The sequence below is a fragment of the Peromyscus leucopus genome, chromosome 7 (assembly GCF_004664715.2).
Source record: "Peromyscus leucopus breed LL Stock chromosome 7, UCI_PerLeu_2.1, whole genome shotgun sequence".
NCBI classification, from domain to species: domain Eukaryota; kingdom Metazoa; phylum Chordata; class Mammalia; order Rodentia; family Cricetidae; genus Peromyscus; species Peromyscus leucopus.
The window spans coordinates 64,657,658-64,685,413 of NC_051069.1; the positions used below are offsets into that span (position 1 = coordinate 64,657,658).

The 27,756-nt window shown below is 37.4% G+C and overlaps 1 protein-coding gene across 11 annotated transcripts in view; it reads left to right on the forward strand.

The window, feature by feature from the left end:
- Gria4 (glutamate ionotropic receptor AMPA type subunit 4) overlaps positions 1–27,756 on the forward strand; it is a 397,921-nt gene that overhangs the window by 215,151 nt on the left and 155,014 nt on the right. For 8 of the 11 annotated variants that reach the window (XM_037207784.1, XM_037207785.1, XM_037207789.1 and 5 more), the window contains one exon: positions 19,704–19,754. The exons of the other annotated variants lie outside the window; for them this stretch is intronic. In XM_037207784.1, the coding sequence (XP_037063679.1) occupies positions 19,704–19,754 (51 nt within the window). The remainder of the gene's footprint in view (positions 1–19,703; positions 19,755–27,756) is intronic. 11 annotated transcript variants of the gene reach the window in all.

Below are 27,756 nucleotides of genomic sequence, written 5' to 3' on the forward strand. Positions count from 1 at the left end.
TCCTCTTTCACTGAAATCCTTCTTTCCAACGAATTTCTGTACTAGTTCCATGCCTTCTTTTTGTATGTGGTTCACTGAAGTTAGTGTTGCTTGCACAAATGTGGGTAGGAAGATACTTATCAAAGTATATACAACTTAACAGTGGCTGTGCCACTGAAGAAAATTGCAAACCTTATCCCAGCAACCATTAATTGTCAATAGCCTCTCAGAGAGGGATAGAGTGTCGTGGCTTCTCCCCAGCCCATGATGAAATGTTGACTACCCCAATCTTAAGCAGATTTTTTAGAAGTAACCATAGATGCAATGAAATGTTGAGTAGTGGGATATTTTGATTGCATTCTGACACTTCCAAGACTGCCAATAAAGTTTACTCTTGATCAGAGGATGGACCTAGCTACTAGCTGACCAAAATTAGCTTTAGAGGTTTTGGAGGAACAAGGACATATAGAGAGATACAGAAAGTAGTAGCGTGGGACTTAGAAAGATTTGCAACCCTTTTGGATCGAGGACGCAGAAAGAGAGGAGGTCACTAGTTGCTTCTCCGCTGCTTCTCTGATCATTCAGGTTCTTACCCCAATATCTGACTCCCTAGTTTTTATTGATAAAGAATAATTAAATAAATGTTTCGTTGAGTTCAATGGCCACACTGATTCAGAAGACACCTTTTTGCTTCCCATTTCCCTGTCCTATGACTCTTACATTTTTTTCCTCCCCATCTTTTCCAGTGTTCTTGTTCCTTAGGGTAAAGTACTCCATCATTAGTTATGTTCTTGGCACTTTGGCTAGCGTTGAATTTCTGCATTAACCAGGCCCTCTGCAATAAACAAGCTTCTCTGATTTAGGCTGATAGCAACACTAACCTATGGATATAAATTTGAGCATTTACAAGGTGGAATAACAAGATGACCATTTAGGCATGGAGTATTGACCAGATTTACAGAGTCAATCATAAATTCCCTCCTGTAGACCAGGCTGCAAATCTAAGAAAGTGGTTACCTCTATACTATTTCCTTATATACAGTATATTAAATTTAATTAAGATCCCAGATTCTCATCTACATTTTATAATATTGATCATCTCTTTATGAATGTGCTAACACATCATCTCCATGGATTTAGTACCATCATTCTCTGTTCATGAGTTTGGTTTGCTGCTCTTTGTTTTGGCTTTCAATCAATTTAATGTAAAGTACTTTAAAATCCACCCCAGAGTTCTAGTTAGAACAGAAAATCCTACTCATGTTAATTCAATATCATGAAAGAATAGATAAACTATGAAGTATGGTCACATTTTAATTGTTTTCTTTTTTCCCTGGCCTCTTCAATGTGGTTCTGAGTCCAAAGGTTGGAAGGTAAACTTGGGAATAATCAAATACAGTATATATTTCCTCTCTTAACACCCATTTCAGAACTTATAACACCCCTCTGATTATTATTATTTGATCAGAAACAGTTTATCCATAACAGGAGAACTGAGAGGGACTGTGCTGATAGCTCATTGGGCACCTGCCACCAAACATGAGGCTATGTGTTTGATCCCTGGGAGCTACATATTGGAAAAAAGAGAATAAAATCCTGAAAGTTCTCTTCTGTCCATGCACCTGCTATAGCATGTGTATGCACCCACACAGTTAATTAACTAGTTAATTAAATTGCAATAAAAACAAACTGAGAAACAGCAAAATCTTTGGTCATACATTTAATGTACTCATTTGTTTTCAACATTATAGAGCAAGATAATTGACAGACTTAAACAAAGTGGCTATGGATCTTTGAAAATATATACTTAGGTCTACCTTACTTCTCCTGAAATAATAATAAATTCATCTGTTCTACACCACAAATAAGAAGATAAACACTCAGCCAGGCGGTGGCGTCACATGCCTTTAATCCCAGCACTCAGGAGGCAGAGGCAGGTGGATCTTTGAGAGTTTGTGGCCAGCCTGGTCTACAGACCAAGATCCAGGAAAGGCGCAAAGCTACACAGAGAAACCCTGTCTCAAAAAAAAAAAAAAAAAAAAAAAAAAAAAAAAAAAGACACTCAATCTATAAATCCCTTGGAACTTATTGCTCATTTGAAAGTATTTTAATTAATAAAGATAAGAGTTAATAACAAATGGGAAACAAAACTCTGTAGCTAATTTTAAGACATATTAGCAGCTGTAGAATTTAATGAAGTCTGGGGGAAAGCAAATTACTTCATAAATTTATTGAACATTGGGACAAAGAGATGATTCATTTGTTAAGAGCACATACCTACAGCCCTTGCAGAAGATTAGGGCTCAGTAGCTATCAATCTCTTGTAACTCAAACTACACAGTATCCAATAACCTCTTCTGGTTTCTACAAGGGTGAGTGTGTGCACACACACGCACACACATATGGCATTCACATGCACATACAAACGTAGATAAAAATAATAAAATAACTATTTTTAAATGATTGAATACAACATAATTTTTAAAATTTGTATTTATATGATTAAATGAAGGCAACCCTAGATCATTTATCAATCTCTTTTTCTGTAGTTCTAATGATGTTTGCTGAGCTATGAGGGGAAAGCTTACTATCTATCACTCAGGAAGTACAATTCATTGAATGCATCTTCTGTCTGAGCTACTGCTACATCCCTGATGCTGTGAAGGGACTGAATGGCTTTCAGTATGTTTTGCCCCACAGTTTTCATCTGTCTAGTATGAAGCTCAGCTTTAGACCTCCTGTGAGTATACTGTGTTTCCTCTGAACCTGTACAAAAAGTGTGCATATGTTTTTATATGCAATAGTATCAGTGATAAGAACCACGGCTAATAAAGGATAAAGAAAGGTTCCTAGATAAAAATAGCTACATAGTAAATATGAAACTTCAGGAAATTCTAGGCAAATGATTTTATTCTGCAAGAAAGAGCAACTTGTGTTTGTTACTACACTACTGGCTGCTGAATCAATGTCATAACAGCTTGGCTGTGGGTAGCAGTTGCAGTGTTGGAAGACAGCTTGCCAATTGTTAACTCCCTTAGTTTCCTCCCAGGGGAAAGGGAAGAGTGGGAGGAATAGATCTCTACCTGAGTAAGGATCACATCAGCATTGCTTTCCCAGCCATCTGTCCACTCATAGAGACATTTCAGAGGCCTCGGAGCAACTATACCTGTTATATAAGTCAATTTAATGAACGTATAATGGTGAAAGCCTGCCCTTCAAAGTCCATTCCATTAGGTCCTAGTGCCTGGAGGTCTTAAGCAGGGTGTAGATGTAACCAACCGTCTTATTAAATAAGAAACACAGACACAATGTAAAAGAGAAAGCCGAGAGGTCAGAGCTCAGAGCTAAAATCTCACCCTTCCGCCTGCGGTGTCCCAGCTTCCCGAAAGAGAGCTACTTCCTGTCTGTACGTCTTTTTTATAGTATTATTGTTCTGCCTTCTCATTGGTTGTAAACCCAAACATGTGACTGCCTCGTCACTGTCTGAATATACAGCCCCCAGGGTCTTAAAGGCATATGTCTCCAATGCTGGCTGTATCCCTGAACACACAGAGATCTATGGGATTAAAGGCATGTGCCACCACCGCTACACTCTGTCTATGGCTCTAATAGCTCTGACCCCAGGGAACTTTATTTATTAACATACAATCAAAATCACATTTCAGTACAATTAGAATACCACCACATTTCCCCTTTTCTATTTTAATAAAAAAAAGCAAAAGGTTATAACTAACAAAAGAAAAACTATATACAAAAGTACAATAACTATATACAATATATACAAGTAATAAATACCTAACCAGGTATTTGACAAATCAGAGAAATAATTCCATTATCTATCCTATTTTGGTAAATCTAAGATGTATCTAATGCAATTTCTATCCTAATTAATTTTCAACTATAACTAACTAATCTTCAACCATAACTAACTAATCTTCAACTCCCTCAGAGACCAAGAAGGGAATAATATTAGCTAACAAAAATAAAAACAGGAAGTGCATGCAAGCAACTTCCAAAAAATTTGTGAGTTGACAGAAACAGCCAGCTGCCTGGGCAGTCACCTGAGGTTTCTCCGCAGTGTTGGGGCATCATCTTCAGCCTATAGGCTTAGTGTATCTGACAGACTCATTTGTGATGTAGGATGTACACGAGGTCAACAGTTCAACCTCACATTGGGTGAGAGCAGTCCACGTACCAGAAACACCTGAATTCCACTAGTGTCCTGTCATGATTCAGGATTTTAAATTCTGGAAATTGTTGACAGTTTTTTAATTCAGCTGTTCATTCTTCTTGGCTGTGTATATATGGCTTCATCTCAGCATCCCCTTCTTCTCCACATCCCTCTATTAAATGCCAGTCTACTTTCGAGAGGCATGAGCTTTCAGCTGCTGTTCCATTGTACAACAGAAGCCATCGGCCCTCTGCCTTTTAAGCTGCCTTCGAAGAAAAGGGCACCGTACCTTTTCCGGATGCGAAAGCCACTTCAGGGATGGGGCCATATTGTCCTGGCCTCAGAAGATGCCTTCTGATAAAGCCATAACCACACTTGTTTTGGCAAGAATCAGTAGTCCCTTGTTTCGTGTTCTGTCTGTCCATTTTGTCCTGTTGATTCGAGGATACTTTGTTGTCCAGTGGCTAACTTTTGCCACAATGAAAGTTGACTCCATATGCAGTTTCTTCAATGCCCTTATTTTCTCTGAAGTAGATTGGTACTGCCAGGAGCCGACATGTCTCAAAAAAGAAAAATTTTCTAAGTTATTAAAACATTTTAAATGCCATATTCTGTAGATCTCTGAAGGGTTTGAAGATGACCTGTCTAAAACATCTCTGCTCAATTTTTAAAACATATCTAATATGACTACAAGTTTTATTGTAATGTCTAACTACTAACTTTCATTTCTTTATATCCTAGTAGTTGGTAATAATAACATTCAAGGATCAGAAATTTGCATTACATTGTTAAATGAATGGTATGAATACAATTAGAAATATACATATAGCATTTTCTAACAATATCAGTTTCAAATTTATATACAATATAAAACAATTCAATCCAATGTAAAGTATTTAAAACTAGTAATTGTCTTTTTCTTTTCTTTTTTTCTTTTCCTTCCTTTTTTTTTTAAATAAGAACCTTAAATCTAATCTCCTTTGCTTAGCCTTTTTCCTAACCCTTGACAATAACTTGTAACCAACCCCCCTAAATACTGAAAATTAACCCAGACCCCAAACCTATTAAAAAGACCAAAAAACCACCCGCCCCACACCACCTCTTTGGGAATGTGGGCATCGTATGCTTAAAATTGCTTCCTGATGGGTATGGGCGAAGTTTTCTTTATCCTGAAAGAAAAATTGTAGGTTAATTGTCAAATTCTAGGAAAGGTAACTATATCCTTCATTATCCAGCCTGTGTATAATGCCAAAGTTCAGGGTTTATCTCAAGTCCTTATTCAAGTAGTCTTTGAGACTGGATCATCTCAGCTAGTCATCTCAAAATTGCTCTGAGCACCTTGTAGTTCAAAGCTGATCTATGGATGATGTTTGTCAGCTTAATGATATTATTATTGTCCACGTGGAATTGTTGTTGTTGTGGGGCCCCATCGTCTTTCTGGAGACTTCAGTTGATGTTAGGCCTGGCCGTGATTTCCTGCAGAAAACTGATAAGAGACTCGAACACAAAAACATATATATGCAGCTAGCCTTTTTTCTAGAATTAGTTAGTACTCTATATGACCATTCATATCTTAACAAAGTTTAAAATGTATATATATATATATATATATATATATATATATATTAATCTTGTAAATTTTGATAAAAAATTTATACTTTAAGAAAAGTTTAAAGAAACAGAATAGAATCAAAGAGTTGAGATTAGTAATAGAATAGTCCCTTAATTAATTTTGCTTTCGTCCTGTACCATAGCAGAAGATGGCTCTTATTCTGGCATGATACAGGGAGTTTGCATTTTCCTTTTAACAATATGCTTGAGTTTAAAGAAGGAGAGAGCCATTATCCAACTCCAAAGTCAGCTTTAAATTTTAATTGAACTGGGACTATTAGAAAACCAATAGTGTTAAATCTTTAGAGAAAAGCAGAAACAAACATTTAGGAAGACATAAAATTTTTTAGATAATATATACCCATACATTGTTTCATTCTGTTTCTTGGGATAGATGATTTGTCCCTTTTCTTCAGTTGTCTCATTTGTCCAGTGTTCTTCAGATTCCTTAACCTTCATTCTCCTAAAAGACAAAAACAAAAACCTTTCCCCAACACTAATTTTGGGGATGTTCCTTTTTGGCAAGTTATTATCTGATTAAATGAAAAGGCATGTGTTACTGGTACAAGTTAGTTTAAATTGGATGTTCATGCTGGTTGATGAACTATCACCTCCTCAATTAAGAGGTCTCTCTTGTTCAAATCGAACCTTTATCAATTTTGATGGTACCCACAGCTTATCTTCTCCTGTAGAAACAAAAGCAAAACCTCGTCCCCAACGTAATACATACCCTGGTTTCCATTCTGAGGTCAGCACATCCTTAAAGTATATAGGCTGATTTAATTCTGTAGTTTTTTCTATTATCCAATGTCTCTCTGCAGCTGTTGTTCCTTTCTCATTGGCATTCAGAAAATTCAAAGTTAGAAGAGCATTATGCAGTCTATTTCTGGGGGTTTTTGTTACCCATTTCTGTTTATTTAGCATATCCTTTAGAGTTCTGTTTGATCTTTCTATAACTGCTTGACCTGTAGGATTATGTGGTATGCCTGTAATATGCTTTATATTGTAATAAGCAAAAAACTGTTTCATTTTAACAGAGACATATGATGGAGCATTGTCAGTTTTGATTTGTGCAGGTATACCCATGATGGCCATAACTTCTAGCAAATGAGTGATTACAGAATCAGCTTTTTCAGAACTCAAAGCAGTTGCCAATTGAAATCCTGAATAAGTATTGATGGTGTGGTGTACATATTTCAATTTTCCAAATTCTGCAAAGTGAAACACGTCCATCTGCCAGATTTCATTCCTCTGAGTACCCTTTGGGTTACATCCTGCTGGTAATGGCGTTTGATTGTAGAAGGAACAAGTAGGACATTTCTTTACTATTTCTTTGGCTTGTTGCCAGGTTATGGAAAAATCCTTTTTTAAGCCTTTACTATTGACGTGATGTTTTTTATGAAATTCTGAGGCCTCCAGCACATTTCCTATCAATAATTTATCAATCTCATCATTGCCTTGTGCTAGAGGGCCTGGCAGACCAGTATGGGATTGAATGTGAGTTATATATAAAGGATGATTCCTTTTCCTGATTGTATCTTGTAATTGAATAAATAGTGAAGTTAATTCTGAAGCATCAGGGATAAATTCTGCAGTCTCAATATGTAACACCACTCTTTCAGCATACTGAGAGTCAGTTACTATGTTGAGAGGTTCTGAAAAATCCATTAATACCAACAGAATAGCATACAATTCTGATTTTTGAACTGAATTATACGGACTTTGAACCACTTTACTTAAATTTTCTGATTTGTAACCTGCCTTTCCTTCTTTGTTGGCATCTGTATAAATGGTAAGAACTCCAGATATGGGTTTTTGCCGTACAATTCGAGGCAAGATCCAATCAGCTCTCTTTATAAGGTCAATTCTATTGCTTTTGGGATATTTGCTGTTAATTTCTCCCAAAAAATTACTGCAAGCTCTTTGCCAAGGTTCACTTTCTGTCCATAATTTTTCAATGTCCTCCTTAGTTAATGGTATGACAATTTCTGCTGTGTCTATGCCTGCTAATTGACGAAGTCTCAATTTTTCCTTTGTAAATCAAGTCAGAGATTTTTTCCACATAAGTTTTTAATTTTTTATTTGGTTTATTTGGTAAAAATATCCACTCCAATATAATATCTTCCCTCTGCATTAATATTCCGGTAGGAGAACGCCTAGAAGGTAATATAACCAAAATGCAATCCAGCTTTGGATCAATACGATCCACGTGCCCTTCATGCACTTTCTTTTCTACCAAGGCCAATTCTTTCTCAGCTTCAGGTGATAATTGCCTTGGACTATTTAAGTCCTTGTCACCTTCTAAGGTTTTGAACAAATTAGTCAGTTCATCATTTTTTACCCCAACAATAGTTCGTAGATGAGAAATATCTCCAAATAATCTTTGAAAGTCATTAAGAGTCTGTAGTCTATCTCTCCGAATTTGCACCTTTTGGGGTCTAATTTTTTGTAGCTCTATTTTATATTCTAAATAATTAATAGAATCTCCTCTTTGTATCTTTTCAGGAGCAATTTGTAATCCCCAGCAAGGCAAAATTTTCTTTACTTCTTCAAATATTATTTCTAAAGTATCTGCATTTGAGTCAGCTAGTAAAATATCATCCATATAATGATAAATTATAGATTTAGGAAATTTTTTACGTATCACTTCCAATGGCTGTTGTACAAAGTATTGGCACAGAGTTGGGCTATTCAACATTCCCTGTGGGAGGACCCTCCATTGAAATCTTTTAACCGGTTGAGAATTATTATAAGTAGGCACTGTAAAAGCAAATCTTTCTTTGTCTTTTTCTTATAAGGGTATTGAAAAGAAACAGTCTTTTAAATCAATAACTATGAGAGGCCATCCTTTTGGTAACAGAGTAGGCAAAGGCATCCCAGATTGTAGAGAGCCCATTGGCTGAATTACTTTGTTAATTGCTCTAAGGTCTGTTACCATTCTCCATTTACCAGATTTCTTTTTAATAACAAATACAGGAGAATTCCAAGGGCTGGTTGATTCTTCAATATGCTGAGCATTTAACTGTTCTTCTACCAGCTCTTCTAAAGCCTGGAGTTTCTCTGTTGTTAAAGGCCATTGTTGGACCCATACAGGCTTGTCTGTTAACCATTTTAAAGGTAGAGCTGTTGGTGTCTTGGGAAGATCATCAGTTATTGTGCCCTGTTCTTGTGTAATATGAATGGCTGGTGACCACTCATTAGAACAATATCTTCTAATATTTCTCTCAGTAACATGTGCTAGTTTATGATTTGTTTCTGAGATTGGAGGGATGTTAATCTGAGTATTCCATTGTTGCAACAAGTCTCGACCCCACAGGTTCATAGTTATGTTAGCCACTTATGGTTTTAATTTTCCTCTCTGTCCTTCTGGACCTATACATTCGAGCCATCTTGCACTCTGTTTCACCTGAGATAATGCCCCAATTCCTAACAGTTGAACGTTTACCTCCTGAAGAGGCCAAGTTGGATGCCAAAATTCTGGTGCAATTATGGTAACATCCGCACCTGTGTCTACCAGACCAGACAACAAAACACCATTTATTTTTATCGTTAATTTTGGTCTTTGTTCATAGAAGTTTGCCAAAAAATTTTCTTTATGTTTTCTCCTGAATTTGCTATTCTCTCTGTTTCATCATCCTGACCAGCATCATTTATTCCAATAGGCATTTGGTTATTTAATCGCTCAGAGCAGGGATATCCTCTATGGCTGCAGGAAAGGTTTGAACTGGATTTGCTATAGGGGCCTGTGTGAGGCCCCTCTGGGAGTTTCCCAAAGACTGAGGCAAAGGATTACCTTGTCTGTCCTTTGTTGATCTACATTCGTTAGACCAGTGTTTTCCCTTACCACACCTTCTGCATACTCCAGAAGGAAGGTGCATTCTGTTGCCATTGTTCCTTGAAGAAACATTGTTTCTGGGAATGACCTGTCTACAGTCCCTTTTCAAATGTCCTTGCTTTCCACATCCAAAACATCTAACACTCCTCAAACCTTTTGAAATTACTTCTCCTACCCACGTATCATCATGCCCATCAACCTCAACATTAATTGTTTCTCTAATCCAATCTTCCATAGGTGCAGATCTTGCCCTTAATGGCCTGATTATTCTTTTGCATGCTGCATTCGCATTCTCAAAGGCCAAAGATTCAATTATTGCCTTACCAGCTACTGAATCCGAGACCATTCTCTTTACTGCTGAAGCCAGTCTTTGTAAAAAATCTGTAAAAGACTCTTTTGGGCCTTGCATCACCTTTGTAAATGACTCAGATTTTTTTCCTGGTTCCTCAACTCTGTCCCATGCATTCAAGGCTGCCGTTCAACATAAAATTAGGGTTTGGACATCATATAAACATTGTGTTTGTACTGAAGCATATTGGCCTTCTCCATTAAGCTGATCCTGGCAAACTTGTATTCCTTTATCCCTCCATTGTTTTTCTATGTTTTTAGCCTCCTCCTTAAACCAAGTCAGAAATTGAAGTCTCTGACTGGGTTCCAGAAGAGCTTGTGCAAGGTCCCGCCAGTCCTGTGGTACAATCCTATTATATGTTGACCAAGAGTTTAACATTTGCTTTACATATGGGGAATGCATGCCATAAGATACTATTGCCTCCTTAAACCTTTTTAAATCCAACCTTTCAATTGGAGCCCAAATATTTTGTGTAGCCATTTGATCAGGCATCTGCTGTACGGTTACAGGATAAATTAAGGGTGACTGTGTGAAAACAGGCTTTCTTTCTGTAACCTTATGATCCAGACTTGAAACAACTTCACTGTTAGTTTCTTCTGTCTGAATTTTTGCAGGTTTAACAAGTTCTTCTAACGCTGTTATCCTGGCACTTAAATTGACTATCTTTTTAAATATTAAAATGAGGATTAGCATAGTGATAAGGTGCATAATTCCACCAATACTAATAGTATATAGTTGTTCCATTGTCAGACTGCCTAAAATTTCGAACAAAAACCAATTTTCTTCCAATGTACACATAAAACCCATTTTTTTTAATGTGGAAAAAAATTCTCTTTTAGATAGTTTCCTTTAAAATATCTGATATGTTATGACTTACCAAATCTGCATAGAACAGTAGAAATCCGAGGGGATTTTCAAAACAGCCACCTAGTGTCCCAGGTGTAAATCCAAAGAGAAAGAGAGAGAGAGAGAGAGAGAGAGAGAGAGAGAGAGAGAGAGAGAGAAAGAACAAGAAAGCGTAGCTGGCTAAAGTTTAAATGCAGCCACGTGTTCCCTCTTGTGCCGAGTCAAGGCTTGGGTCTGGCTTCCTTAAGCTACGACCACGTGCGTTGGCTTTACAGGCAGGGCCCTGTTCGGCAGGGCAAGTCTGAGTTGTTTGTAGCACCGGCTTTAAGCAAGCAGGATTTAAGCAAGCAGCTCACCGATAGTCCAGCCTGAGGTCAAGCAGACCTAGACCCAGGCTAAGAAGCCGACCGCCGCCTGGCCTGCCGCCCCCTGCCCCGTCGGCCGCCTGCCGCCCCCTGCCCCGTCGGCCACCTGCCACCCTTTCGGGAAAGGGGACCTGCCGCCAAGCCAAGCAGTTTTTAATGGATTCTTGTCACGTTGGGCTCCAGATGTAGATGTAACCAACCGTCTTATTAAATAAGAAACACAGAAACAATGTAAAAGAGAAAGCCGAGAGGTCAGAGCTCAGAGCTAAAATCTCACCCTTCCGCCTGCGGTGTCCCAGCTTCCCGAAAGAGAGCTACTTCCTGTCTGTACGTCTTTTTTATAGTATTATTGTTCTGCCTTCTCATTGGTTGTAAACCCAAACACGTGACTGCCTCGTCACTGTCTGAATATACAGCCCCCTAGGTCTTAAAGGCATATGTCTCTAATGCTGACTGTATCCCTGAACACACAGAGATCTATGGGATTAAAGGCATGTGCCACCACCGCCACACTCTGTCTATGGCTCTAATAGCTCTGACCCCCGGGGCAACTTTATTTATTAACATACAATCAAAATCACATTTCAGTACAATTAGAATACCACCACAGCAGGGTGAGAGGAATGAACACCCTTTCAATGCCAAAATAATCGAGCAGCTCCCAGAGGATGACTGGGCAGGGGCAAGAGCAAATATATCCCCAGGAGATTTTCTAAAGCATCCCTGACCACTACCTTCTGCCCAAGTAAAAGTTGAAACTCTGAAGAAGAAACTAGGTATAAATTTTAAATCCTCTCTGGCAGATATTCAAATGATGTCTCCCCTTCCTAGAACCTTCCAGAATTTCACAAAATGTCTAAAGGCAGAAGGAAGTTTCTGCATAAATCATAACAAGGAAGTTTTAAATGTTTGTAAGACGCCTTTTTCAGAATTTTTTTTCAAGACAGTCTCACACTATAATCCAAGATGGCTTTGAACTTGTGGTAATCCTCTTGTCTCAGCCTCCAGAGTGATGGGATTGCAAGCATTTGCTACCACCTAGCTTCCAGAATTAGTTTTTATGAAAAAAAAAAAACTGAATGCCTGAAACTGTGTTTAAACATGCTTAAATTGTTATTATTATTAAATTATTTAATTAATTGTTATTAAATTGTTTCATTTCTTTTACAGTAACTTTCTCTGAAGCTAGATGGCATTTCAGCATCATAATTTTTAGCAAGTGGTATACAAGACACCAGCCATATAGATAGAAGTTGAGGATGAGGGGTGAGTTTTCTGGGTATGAGAACTGCATTTTATCAGTAGAGCTTCCCCTGGCTCCTCAGAGATAAAGTTAACCATGAAGAAGCTCTTGAGGTACACAGTGGACAAAGGATGAGCTGACTGCAGTGGCAGTGGCAGAGCAGGGGGTAAGGAAAGAATAAAAAGACAACACAGTTTTCCTTTAACAATCTATGGCTGTGGGAGAAAGAAATGAAAGCTCCTACTGTAACCTATGTGGAAGACAGAAGCAGAGAGACCTTTAAGCTGTCTCTCAGCTCCCTCTTCTCTTACCCTAGCTCCTATGCTCTTTTGGTCTGCCAAGTCCCAAATGTCATGTCCCTGGAGGCAGCATCTTGTGGCAGCAGTTTCAAAACTCTGGCCTAGTGGTGAGCAAAGGTCTCCGTGAAAATGCTCATCTAGAGAGGGTATTCTTAACAGTCGGCTCTAAGTGAGAGAGTGTGTGACTTTCATTGTATCACTCCTTATTCTAAAAAAAAAGAGAAACAAAGCATTCTGAGAATAATACAAGACAGTTAAATTTGAATTATAAACAATGAATAACTTTTTAATGTATTTTACAAATGCTAAATAGAGCTTATTAAGAAGTATTTGGTATTTGTATAGAATTCAAGCTTAAATGAACACCTTCCTTTTTCAGTCTATGTTTCTAGTAATCTTTGACCAAACTATGTTACAATGACAGGCCACGACAAAACACATAAATGACAGTGAGACTTGTCTTCACTTTCCCCAGTAAGATCTTTCCTTAGACTGTATTTCACTGGGGCCAACATCTATAGTTTGTTTAGTGGTATCTCCATTTCCTTAACCTCACCTTTCCTTCTCTTTCTTTTAATTTTCTGGAAAGGAACTTGTGTATGGGTGTTAGAGCAACATGTTCCCTTAGCACCCTTGTGAGCACTTCACAGGCTGGGAGAGAGCAGAGAAGCAGAAAAAAAAAACAGCCAAAGAAAGCTTCCAGCATCACATTCCTTTGATGGAAGACAGCTAAAACATATTCATTTATTCATAAATAATTTTCACTTTCCACATGGAATCAGCATGAGTTCTTTTCTATGCAGCATTGCCCACTGCTGGTGGAAAACCCTCTTAGTAACTGCTGGTTTCTCTACCTTTCCTAGGCCACATGTATGATTCCTCTTCCAATTTACCTGATGAACATTGATATATAAACTAGGCTTTGTGAATGTATGATTGGAAGTGAAAAATTATGTAAGATTTCTTGAGACAGTGTTTTCTGGGCCATGTCTTTCTCCAGATTGAAACATTGAGACCTAGACACACTGTTGTTGTTCCTTTGGGTACATGGTACCTATCTTCTGGTCTGGTGTATCACTCATAACTTTTCCTTTTAAGAGATTTATAAAACTTCTTAAACAAACTTATTTTTTCCTTCTTTGAAATAGATGTAATATTGGCTTAATTGGACTTTGAGTAAGAGGAACACTGTACGAGTTTGCTCTTTGTTGCTGTGATAAAACACTGAGCAAAATCAACTTTGGGAGGAATGAGTTTATTTCAGCTTACAAGTTACCATCCATCAACAAGAGAAAGCTAAGGCAGGAACTCAAGGCAAGAACCTGAAAATAAGAACTGGATCAGTGACCATGGAGGAATGCTGCTTGCTGGCTGATTCTTATGGCTTTCTCAACTTCTTTTCTTATCAGCACAGGGTCACCTGTCTATAGATTACACCATCTATTCTGGCCTCTTTTGCACCAATTAGCAATTAAGAAAATGCCCATAGTCATGACCAACAGCCAATTTCATAGACATGATTCCTCAATTGAGTTTCTTCTTCCAATGCAATTCCAGTTTGTGTCAAATATGCCAAAAAAAGAAAGAAAGAAAGAAAGAAAGAAAGAAAGAAAGAAAGAAAGAAAGAAAGAAAGAAAGAAAGAAAGAAAAACAGAACAACAACAACAAAATACAAAGCGACTAACAAGGAATAGAGACTCATTTTTCCTTCCCTTCACTTCCCTTCACGTATTGAGGACTAAATTAAAACTAGATAAGACTCTAGGATGCTTATGTAGCCTTTTCCAAATTATCCTGCTTATAAATGAATAGTATTTTGTACATTTCTGAAAAGAAAGACTAGATAATCACAAATCAATTGTGAGTGGGTAGCAGTAAAGCAGTGGGTAGCTCTACCTCTGCTACAGAATAAATTTCAAGATTAGTCTGAAAAATGAAATGTCTCATTTTTATAAGAATAAAGGAAAAGAAAAGGGGGGCTAATAAAACCACATCTGGCCTATTTGTACTTAGATAATAGATTAATTGGAGCTCTCCACTATAGATGTTTGCATCCACAATGTAATTTGCTTCATATTTGGCACTGTTATGGAGAGCTTGAAACATTTTCAGGAACTAAACAGATGTAATAAAATCCATCCTGTTAATACTGAGTCATAAAAGTACTGAGAATAGTTCTGCAAGGTGAAGAAAATTTCTAGAAGGCAATAAAGACAGGCAAGTCCCTATCTTGTAATTAGACACTTTTTTTTTTCCCGGAAAAAAAAGAGCTCTGTGTGTTTCAAAATAAGGCAGGAGATGAGGGCTGCAAGAAAAGGTTGGTGATGAAAGTCAAGTCTTCCAGCCCATGATACATTGTCTCCGCTTCAATTTAAGTGAAATGCAGTGATTCAGTGAAGATTTTTAAAATAGTGACCTAGTTTGATTTGTAGCCCAGAATATTAGCTTCTGTGGAGAATATAGGCATGAGTATGTGGCACATATTGTCAAATGATGATCCCTCTACTGCTCGTATTGTTAATATTTCTATCAATGCACCCACAGAATGTTAAGAACAGAGCCATATGCACAATGACCATGTGCAGAAATTAACATGGCATGGTAATTATCACCGAGTAGGATAAATTCTTTTCCAGTCACAGTTGCTTTCTATGTAGCCTTGAGCAGCTTTATCTCTCTGAACTTGATCTCTTGATTTCTAAAGTGCTAATAATGATAAGGTTGCTTTAAGATTTAAATGAGAAAACATATATTAAATGCCTAACAAACTTGCAGGTAGTAGCCAAATGACAAATATGACTCATTATTTCTATTTTCAGTGTATGTATTAAACAAAACAAAAAAATAGGTACATTTTTCAGATGAGGACTCTTGAGTACATTAAATAGAAGAAAAAATAAATACACAACAGACATTATACTCATATATTATTCTATATATTTATTCCTGGGTAGTCCTAACTCTTTTTCCTCTGCTATACAGAGTGTCTACAAATTAGTAACTAGAGATTCCTGGGCACAGAATTAGATCTTATTGCCCTTTTGCAGGTGGACAACAACAACTCTCTGTTCCTAAGCACAGTGGTTGGGCAGAAATGAGCATGTGCCCTAAGTACATTCAGTTCATCTTAAGCACAGGATTAGGAAAAGACTGGTTTTGCTAGAGTGGATAGATGGGTAAAGTTAATTGATGGCTACCACCAATCTATTTTGCTTATTGGTAGAGATTCATAGTCCTGATTACACTGTTTAAGATATTAAACCAAATAACACTGAAAGCTAGCATTTCTACTGGAAATCTCCTCTTATGGGAATCAGTACATGCCTCTTTGCAACACACATACACCAAAATGTGTGATAGACCAGTATAACTAATGGTCACTTCTCAAGATATCCAAGCATTGGTGTACAAATGCACTGTTCACTGAAGCCAGTCCTTACAGGTTTTTTCTGAAGGAGAATCTTGAGATGATACCAAATTCTACAAATCAACACTGCTCTTGACTCTTTCATATTGCATAAGGGTAGAGGAGAGTGCATTTCCTTTCCCAGAGCCTTATTTTTCTACCTACTCTCTATCTGTCCTTTCACTTGACTCCTCACCTCCCTCATGTCAGGCCACACAAGAGCTCTCTCCATCTGTCCTACTGCCTTCTTAGCAATTGATGCTGCTCCAGCTGTTACTGCTGAAATCTCAGCACAAACTCTTCTACATGCATTGTTGGGTGTTTTTGAAGTGTTTCTATGAATGAAAATTGACTGAACAAAGGTCAGTGGTGGTAAGTCTTAAAAGGACTAGTTTTTTTTTTTTTCCTCTTGGTCCCTTCTAAAGATCCGATGGCATCTAGAAATAATTCTGGCTGTGTCTAAATATTCAGTAAATATTTAAAGAAGTCTGGTGGCTTCAAAGAGTATAATTTTAAGGCCATGCCTTCCTAAGAAATCTTCCAGCCCCTTTCAAGTAGATTTAATTTAATAGCATGCCAAAGTATTTATCCACTCATCCAGGCAGTAAGGCTACAAGCTTCCAGGACTGAATTGATTAAAGCATAATCCCTCTTTAATATACAGTATGTTCTAATCCTATGTTATACTTTTTTAACCTCAGTTCACATTATGTAGGAAGAAGAAGTATTGCACAATAGAGAAAATATGGTTCATGGAGGTCTGGTGGTCATGACCCCTGCTCACACAGTCTATGACACTGAAACAAACACTTCACTTTCTTTAGCACTGTTTTTTTTCTTCTTTTTGCTTTGCTCATCAGAAAAAATTAACTATCCAAAGATTATTTAAATTTGAAGACAGTATATATATAATACAGACTAATATATGGTTGAAGAGTTCAGACTCTGATCCAACATCTGAATCCTGGCTCCTCTACTTGCTTTTTTTTTCTTTTTTCTTTTTTTTTTTTTTTTGCTATCAGGAAAGTTATTTGTCACTTCAAAACCATTACATCCTTGTCTGTAACAGGAAAGTATTAATTATATCAGTCTCATTAGTTTGTATGGAGATTAAGTGAAATACAGATGATTCACTGTCTTAGGGTCTTATTTCTGTGAAGAGACACTATGACCACACCAGCTCTTATAAAGAAAAACATTTAATTGGGGCTGGCTTATAGTTCAGATGTTTAGTCCATCATCATCATGGTGGGAACCATGGTGGCATACAGACAGACATGGTGCTGGAGAGGTAGCTCAGGGTTCTACATCTGGATCCCCAGCCAGCAAGAAGTGAATGTCACACTAGACAAGGCTTGAGAATTTGAGACCTCAAAGCCCACCCCCTAGTGACATACCTCCTCCAACAAAGCCACACTTACTCCAACAAGGCCACACCTCCTAATAGTGCCACTCCCTAGGAGCCTTTGGTAGCCATTTTTATTCAGACCACCCACTCACCATTTTCCTAAAACTTTCACAATGAGACAGTAGGAAATTATCAAAACAGTGAACACTTTAATTAAAGGATAACATGATGGAGAACTAAGAGCTTTTTTGAGCATCCATTATTTCCCAGAGCTACTCTAGAAGTCAGAGTAGTGACAAAACTTTGATTCTCACAGTGTTTACATATTTTCATTTGTATAGAACTAATCAAACATTTCTGAAGTCTGAACAGTACTACAGTGTTGTTTCTAGAATAAACTGAAAGTAGTAATTTTTTAAATATTTGGTGTTTATATCTGGTCTTCTTTTTTACAGCTAAAAACAAGACTGAAATGTTAGGAATGAATGGTGTATCAACTATTTTCATGAATTACTCCATAAAAATGATACCTCAGTCTTTCAAAACCTTTCACAGTACTTGTGAATTCTAACTAACTTGCTGACTAACAACAGAAAAATATTACTAGTAGTTACATTTTGTGAGAAAAACTATCAACAAAAAAAAAATACAAGCACAAAGTAGTCTATAAATATTTGTTCACTGAATAGTGAACTCACCTAACATACATGTCACAAGCTGCTATATTTATTTTACAGAAAACATTGTTAGTTAGTTTTATATTTTAAATTAAGCAATATAGAAACCTCAACAAGCTCACCAGAAAAGGCTCAGATCCTAAAGAAATATTGATTTCTCTAGAAAAATGCCCAGCTACCCACTCTGCCTATAAAACTTTAAGAAGGGGGAAAAGGCCAGGGGGTGGGAGGAGGGAGGACAGGGGAATCCATGGCTGATATGTAAAATTAAATTAATTATAAAATTTAAAAAATTAAGAAAACTTAACGTCCCCTAAAAAATAATAATAAAACAGACAGCAGAAGAGGACTTGAAATAAATTATGAAAAATAACCAAAGGAATACTCTAAAAAATATTGAGACCTATGAAAATTATGTCTATAGTGGGTAGCTGTTCTACCTTTGGCTTGGAAGTACTACCCCCACTGAGGCTTCCAGTAACTGTCACACCTACAAGGCAGGGCCAAGTCAGGAGACCTTAAGACCTAAGATCCAGATGTGCCGGCTCTCTTGGTTCCTGGATCCTGGATGCTGGGGTAGACCGAGCAGAGTTCTCCAGAGAACACCACTGGACTGTGCTACACCTTTCCTGGACCCTGTAACCTATCCCTTTACTTGTAAGTTACCCCACAAAATAAACCTCGCTTTTAACTACGTAGAGTGGCCTTAACACGTCCACCAATATATGTAAATTATTTTAATTTCTAATACAAACACCTGTGTAAATAATGAGCCCAAGGCAGGGGTACCAATCTCTAGCACAGAGCTCAAGAAGGTCATGTTTGATAAAAATAAAACAGAAATAGAGATAGACTTAGAAGAACAAGAGATAATCAACTTTGCTATAAAAACTTAGTCGAGTCATTAAAATTTACCAAAATAAGCATTTTTTTTAAAGATAGTAATTTGACTACAGGTGCAGAGGACCTGCAGGGTGAGTCCAGGAAATCATAAAGTACCAAAGGTTGGCTGTATAAGGAAGGTAACTTTTGGTTTGGACACATGAGGTGGAAGTACATGTATCATACTCATGAATCTATACTGTCTACTACTCAGAGAAGAGGTAAATTCCCCTTTATAATAGCAATATGTTTTCCAGTCAGAGAATTGCCTGTTGGAATGGAGAATTCCAACTATTACTGTTAATGTTCAAAAATCATTAATACCTATAAGCTGAGTGGTGGTGGCACATGCCTTTAATCTCAGTACTGAAGAGGCAGAGGCAGGCAGATCTCTGTGAGTTCAAGGCCAGCCTGGTCTACAGAGTGAGTTCCAGGACAACCAGGGCTGTTACACAGAGAAACCCTGTCTCAAAAAAACAAAACAAAACAATCATTAATATTTATAATGTTTATTATTTAATATTTCTCCAAATATTAATTTAGTATCTATCCCAAACTGAAACAGTGACAGAGAAAGTTTACCTGTTTCTCGGTTTCCTCCACCTAAAGTTTTCACTCTTAAACACAAGATGCAAGCCTCAAGCAGTTAGGCAACATTACACAGCCTAACCACCTTTTCATGTGTCTTGCAGAGAACAAAGTGGTTACTGGTTGGCCAAAGAGCAAGCAACAGGATACAGAAGGTGGGCACAGAAGGCTCTTGTTAATAACCAGGCACAAATAACCTGTGGTACTGACATACATTTAATGTAGCCTTTGGAAATTGCTACAAGCTTGATTTTTTGTTTGTTTGTTTGTTCGTTTTGTTTTGTTTTTGACCCATTCTTAATCTTTATTGATTAAATTTTCATCTGTGAACATAGTTTGTGCAGTGGATCCTGGATGCCCATTACAGTTATTCACTCATTTTGTGTTCCCATGGTAGTAACCTTTCTATTGAGCACTAAATTCTTTGTGTCAAAGTTAGTCACATGTTCAGACTGAGATTTTTCTTTTTTTTATTTTACTTTTTTATTTAAGAATTTTTTTATTCATTTTACATACCAACCACAGATCCCCCTCTCATACCTCCTCCTGCTCCCTCCAACCCCCCCTATATCCCCTCCTAGGAAAGGGTAAGGTCTCCCAAGGGGAGTCAGCAAAGCCTGGTACATTCAGTTGAGTCAGGACCAAGGCCCTCCCCCTGCATCAAGGCTAAGCAAGGGTCCCACTACAGGTAACAGGCTCCAGAAAGCCAGCTCCTGCACCAGGGATAGAGCCTGATTCCACTGCCAGGGTCTCCTCAAACAGACCAAGCTACACAAGTGTCTCCCATTCGGAATTTTTGATGTCCTATTTTCAACCTAAACTCTTTTACCTGTTTTTAAATTAATCTTTTTGTGATTGTTGTAACAAAGTCAAACTATGTGAATCAAGTTAAATTTCATGACCATGCATTTTAAATAAGAAGGTGAGCATGATGGAAGATTTGTTCCCCTTATCTTTCCAAACTACATGGATTATGGATGTAAAAAGTAGCCATTAGAGCTGAGACACTCAGTTTATTTTATAATGTAATTTGTCCCTTGAGGCATGCTGAAAATTTTTATAATTTCAGGAAAAATTGGGGTTACTAAGAGTAGGAAAGTGGAAACAGCTCTTTATATATGATCTGCTTGCTGTATGTGAGAGGGAAGTATGTGAGAGTGTGATCTGATGCCACTGATTGTGCTGTGAATCCTGCTCTGCTTCTTACTCCTCATATGACCCTATAAAAGCAAAAGGCATCTCTGCATCTCAGCTTCCTCATCTATAAAAACGAGCAAGGTTACATGCCCATTTGACAGTTAATTTTCAAATCATCTATAGCTCTGCTCAGCACATAGCATGCATGCAATCCATATTTACTCTTATTAAATGCATCCTTATAAGCAAGCAGGAAATCACAATTCGTTACTGAAAAATACATTTAAATATCATCAATAATCTCTCCTACACTTAACTGGAAAATAGTTATATTTCATATTTGTGTTTTAAATATAATGTTTGTAGGAAGCTTTTTTCATCTCTGAAAAGTATGTAGGTGAAACCCTCTAGAATAGAGTAGAAGGAAGATAAAATTTCATGGCAATCTATATCCTATAACATGCAAATCATGCATGATTTTATTTAAACCTTAACAACATAATAAAATTAGTAGAACTTGTTATTTCTTCAATGGGCTGAGTTTCAAAAGAGGTAATACTGAATGCTGGGCGGTGGTGGTGCATGCCTTTAATCCCAGCACTTGGAAGGCAGAGGCAGGCGGATCTTTGTGCGTTTGAGGCCAGCCTGGTCTACAGAGTGAGATCCAGGAAAGGTGCAAAGCTACACAGAGAAACCCTGTCTCAAAAAACCAAAAAAAAAAAAAAAAAAAAAAAAAAAAAAAAGGTAATACTGAAAACTTAAAAGGCCACTACAGATGTAAATAATTAGGGAAAAGTTATGTAAAGAAAGCAGAATAGACCCCTATCCAATATGACTGATGTTTTTATAAGCAACTGCCCATGTAAAGACTTATGTACAGAATAATGACACATAGCAATGAAAGCCAAAAGAGTGGACTTGTACAGCTCCAATCCATGTAGTTTCACAGATGGCCACCCAACACTGAAACACTGAGAGAGGAAAAGATGATCCTCCTGAACCCTTCAGAGGAGCACTGCCCATTCAATGCATTAGTTTCTAATCCTAATCTCCAGAACTATGAGGCAATTTGTTTATGAATTTGAAGTAATCTACCACCATAGTTCCAAGAAACTAAAATAATCTATTTTTCACAAATAAGGAAATTTAAGGCCAAAAAGTAAGAAATGTATACAATGTCACACAGCTAGAAGATAAAGAAACCATTACTCAATTTAAAACTCCATTGTGACACTTTCTTCCCCTCAACACATCATGTATCATCCACTCCCACTATGACATTCAGCTCTCCTGTCCTCATACATGCCAGTCACGGGCACATGCTTTCTTTGTTCATAGAAAGGAAAATAAATGTATGAACAGAACTGGTTCTTCATCACGGGAAAATTCGTATATGTTGTATCTCCCTAAAAGGTATCCTGCCACTTTCCCACATGGAAATCACCTAAACCCATGGAGATTTTTTTTTACTACTTGACAGAATGACTACTTTTCTCTGGCTTTATTTCATATCTTATCAGGTTTTGCTCTGTGTATCTCTATTAAGCATAGTCTGCAGCACTCAGTCAGCCTCACAAAATTTTAAGTTCCTTAAAAGAAGATCATGAACACAATAGCCCTCTCAGGAATAATAGGCTCTGGACATTTGTAGGCCAATAATTGCAAAATGTAGTTTTGATGATTGGATATACCATATGTTACCCATTCTCCCACTGAGAAAGTAACCAGTAGATTATTAGAAAGGGATAGGGGGAGAGACATGACAGTACATCAGGCCTTGGCTTTCGATGCTCTGTTGGTCTTGCTGTCCTACTTATTATTTTAACAACTTGACCACCCCATACTTTCTGCCAAATTTAACATTAGATTGAATATTTATCTGAGAACTCATTGTTCTCAATTCCCAACAAAATAAAATAAAAATTTAGACTCAAAATTACATTGTAAACTCTGCTTTCAGTAAAATGTTACAAAAAATCTAACTGAATTTATCAAAAGTACATAGAAGCAATTTAATATTTGTTAATGTTTCTCTTTCTGGAGAAATTATAAGTAGGTCTCTTCTTGACTTCAAATTTGTAAATTTCTTAGGCATGTCTTCATAAGTCTTGTGATGAAAAGAAATTAAACACACACAGAGAGAGAGAGAGAGAGAGAGAGAGAGAGAGAGAGAGAGAGAGAGAGAGAGAAGCAAGCAAAACACACACTGTATCAAGCTACTGGCTGATTGCCTAATGCAAAGCATGACTTAGACACTTGGCAGAGACAATCTGACTTCACTACTGTGCTGAAGTATCCAGATATTGCTCAGAATCACTGGAGTTGATTGCAGATGAACTATTTCAAGTTTCCTTACCATGAAAGTTCCCAGAACCAGGAAAACCCTTCTGCTGTAGGACAATTTGCATTACAAAGACATGATAATCCCAGATGCTTAAGTGGAACTGAAATGCTTAGCTCTAAGCCAGGCCATCACTTTGTACACAGAACGTTATTTTAACTCCAATGGCATCTTTCGTGCTTCAAAAGTAATAAGGTGTGACGAATAACATAAATTCACCTTCATGACTAGTATGCAACCAAGATAAAGTTTAAATAAAAGAAGGCACTGCCAGGAGTGTGGCCTGAGGCCAGTTCTGAAGTAGACTAAAGGTATCTAGAATTTGCTGGCCTTTTTATTTTCCTTTGTTCAATTTTATAGAAGTAACGATAAGTGAGAAAAAAGTTAAATAGTGCAAGTGTTTGTTTCTGCCAGTTGATATCTAGAAAGCAAACATATTTCAACTCTTTCATGTTTGTGGCATTTAGCAAAGTGGCAGGCAAGTGTATACTCATGGAAGGCATTAATTTTTTCTGCCTGAATTTTTCCTTTTCCTAAATTTGCTAATATGCTTCTTCTAAGTTGTGAGTTTCCTTAAATTTGATTGGGTTTTGGTAATGGAGTAGTGAATTAAAATAAAGTATGATGAACTTGGATTTATTTAGCTATGGGATATGTTTTAATTAAATATCTTCTTACACAATAATGCAATAATTTACAAAAGCAGTAAAGGAGTATAATACTGTGGAACAAGAAGATGGAGCCAGGGCCAGTGTAGTGGTACATGCCCGTCACCCCAAGTTAGGATGTTAAGGCAGGATCTTCAGTTCAAGCTCATCCTCGACTATAGTTACTATGCTATACAATCAGTGACTCAAACTGATTATTGATCAGATAATATAATTTATAGGTTATTTGCAAGTAAAAATGCAATGTATATTAAATAAAATATGTTTAGAAGCAGGGATGTAGGTTGGTTAGTAAGGTGCTTGACTTGCATGGATAAGGCCTGAGGATGTATCCCCAATACTAGAACAACAAAACCAAATGAATAGGGAATGATGATGCAAGCTTGTAATTCTAACATTCAAAAGGTAGACGTAGGAGAGTCAAAAGTTCAAAATTATCCTTGGGTGCAGGGGAAATTCTAGAATGGCCTGAAACATATGAGACCCTTGAAGATGATATATTGATAGATAGATAGATAGATAGATAGATAGATAGATAGATAGACAGATAGGACAATAAATAGATAATAGATGACCAATAGATACAGGTAAGAAGTAGATAACAGATATTTGTTGAAGGTCATTTCCCTTCTGTGCTGTAGGATGGTCTTTCTGTACACTGTGAATATGTGTTGCTGTGATTGGTTAATAAAGAAGCTGCTCTGGCCTATAGCAAGTCAGGTTACAGCCAGATGGGTAATCCAAGAGAGACAGGAGAAAGAAAGGCAGAGGCAGAAGAGATGCCAGCCTGCCACCCAAGGAGCAACATGCCAGCAGACTGGTAACACCACAACCATGTGGCAAAATGCAGATTAATAGAAATCAATTAATTTAAGATGATAGAGCTAGCTAGCAAGAAATGTAAGCCATTGGCCATACATTTGTAATTAATATAAGCCTCTGAGTGATGATTTTATAAATGACTGAGGGACCACAGGGTTGGATGGGACTGGAAAAACTCCGGCTACACTTCTGTTATCTTTAGTGCTACTGACTGAACATTTCCATTCCCCAGTGTTCTATGCACTGAGTCTTTTTCAGTGTTTATCAGTGCTTCCCCATGTTTTCTGTTATTTTAGAATGACAATGGAGCCAGGCAATATATTAGCTCTCTCCCAGTCCAACCCTATTTTATATTTCTCATTAATCTTGTACAGGATTCCTGTCAGAATCTTCTCAAATGCAATGTGATAAAGCAGAATTCTTATCATTGCTTGCAGAAATTCATTTTGAATTGCAATGTTTGTTGGCAGATTCATGTATGCCTCCCAAAGGATTTAAGCAGAGCTAGTTTTGACTTATAGAACACAGCCTGAATAACAGAAATAACAGCTTACAGACCATAGAAGGAGGCTTCTTTATTTCTTCCCTTGTTATAAACATCCAATTTACTCTATAGGAACAGGCAAAATTCTGTGGTTAGATTCTTGTGTTGAGGGGACCTAAGTCTGAGAGGAGGCCTAACAACAGAAAAAAAAAATGTGGGAGAGAAGGAAAAATGGAATAAAACATGGACAAGAAGATTGAGGGCTGATGAAATGGCTCATCAGGTGAAGGTGATTGCTACCAAATCCTGATTCAATCCTCAGGATCCACATGGAAAAAGCCAACATTCTCCTGAAAGTTGTCCTTTAACCACCTCACAGGAGATATGGCACATGTGTCACACACACACACACACACACACACACACACACACACACACACACACAATAAATAAATAAATATTTAAAAAAACTTTTTGAAAAAGACATTTTTTTAAGAAATATTTCTTATGAAAGCAGGTGGAACAGAACACTGCAGAACTGAGAAGAAGCACTTGATAACAGTGGTTGTGTCTTTTTTTCCCAGATATCATGTTTACTGTTATTATCCTTGAAACCTATAAACATCTTTTTTAAAAAAGTGGTAACCATGATGGTTAATTCTACTTGGTGGGATCTGGAATTGATTGGAGAAGAGACTCTGAGTGACCTTGCTAACTAAGGTGGGAAGCCCCCATTGTGGGTGGCTCCAGCACCTGACTGGGATCCTAGCAACAAGCATCCATTCTTTTCTGCTTCCTGGTTATGGATGCAACTTGACAGCTGCTACAACCCCTGCTGCTTTGACTTCTCTGCCATCCTTGACTAACCCTTGAATTGTGTCTCCCTTAAGTTGGTTTTGTCTGAATATGTTGTCACAGCAGAAGAAAAATAAACTAATTTCCAAGTATTCATATATTTTACAAAGTATAATATTTATGCATAGTAAAATCAGAGCTAATAAAATCAGAGCTAATAAATACATGAGGGTATCTTAGAGGGAAGAATTTCAAATTTTCATTGATGCATATGCTCTGAGATGAAGTATTTAATGCGTATGTTTTGAACTGAGAACACCTCCCTCCCTAATTTATATGTTGAAACTTTAACCTCCAGTGTCTTAGAACATAACTCTGATGATAAGCTTTGTCAACTTCACACAATCAAGAATCACCTGAGAGAAGATCCATGAAAGATTATCTTAATTATATTAATTGTTGTGGAAAGACCTGCCAACTGTGGGGGACACCATTCCCTGGGCCTGGGGTCCTAGACTAGATTAAAAAGTAGAAATTGGGCTTAACACAAACACACATGAATTTACCACTCTCATCTTCCTCAGACTCTTCTGCTGTGACTTCCCCACTGTGCCGGATTGTAATATAGAACCATGTGCCAAACAAGCCTTTTTCCTCAAGTTGGTATTGTCATGTTATTTTATCGCAGTAACAAGACAGGAGACGATGAACGTATTTGTTGATAAACCTTCAAAGACAGAATTAAACAAAGATGAAAGCATTAGAGCAGACTAATTCATTCTAGCTGGTGTCCTTGTAAAAGCACACAGAGACAACAGTGACATCTGAACAAAGAGGGCATGTAACATAAAGACAAGGGGCATCTGCCAGCCAAGGAGAAAGGCTTCATGAGAACTTGCCAACACCCTGACCTGGAACCCAGTTCCCCATGGGAATGGGAAGGAAGTTTTTGCTGCTTGTGTCGCTCAGGTTTTAGCACTTCGTTGTGGCAACTGGAACAAACAAATGCAACAAGCATGTGGGTTTTAAAGTCATTCTGGCTTAGAGATACCCAACAATTGTTCATTCTGCTCCTATGCATCCCATTTCTCACCCTCCAAAGGCAATCACTATTAGCTTCCAGTTGTTTTTTTTCTCAGTATGAATGTCTTATTTCTTGAGAAATAAGTAGCATTTTATACAACTTCTTAAAGTTCTATGAGACAACATCTAATGATTTTCTGCTTTAAAAGATGGAGATTTAGCCCTTTAACATCTAACTTTCCAATCACAAACCACTATACATATTTCAACTCCCTATATTTGTAGTATACTGCCATCACAATATTGGTTTCATTTCTATTCCTGTTTAAATATTATTTACAGTCAAGCCACTTGGAGCATCCTGATTGTATTTGTACAGTGTTTTATCTCCCCCAGTTGTTAATAATTTTCTTACTAGAATGGATAAATAAGAATTCAGTCACCTTTAGAAGGAGTCATCTAATAAAACAAAGGTAGAGACATCAACAAAGGTGGCTTCATAGTAAAGACATCTGTGCCCTCATTTGAAGGCTATATGAGATATAACTGGAGAGTCCTGCAACAAGTAAGACTCTTAATGTGTGTGCCTGTTTGATTACGGAGGGTGTGTAGCACTGGCCCACAAGCTAAGTCTAGAGAGAACAGCAGCAACCCAGATAATGAGAGCCTCAGTCTTGCTTCCAATCTATCTCCTCAAAGAATGATTGTTTCTCAATTATTCACTGATACAAGTGAACACCTCAGAGAGTACAATCAAGGACCACAATTTGTTTAGACCACTTAGTCTCAAAGAGGCTTCAGCCGGGTTCAGGTGGTACACATCTATAATCCTAGCATATAGGAGGTTGAGTCAGGAATGTGATCACAAATTTGAGACTGGACTGGTG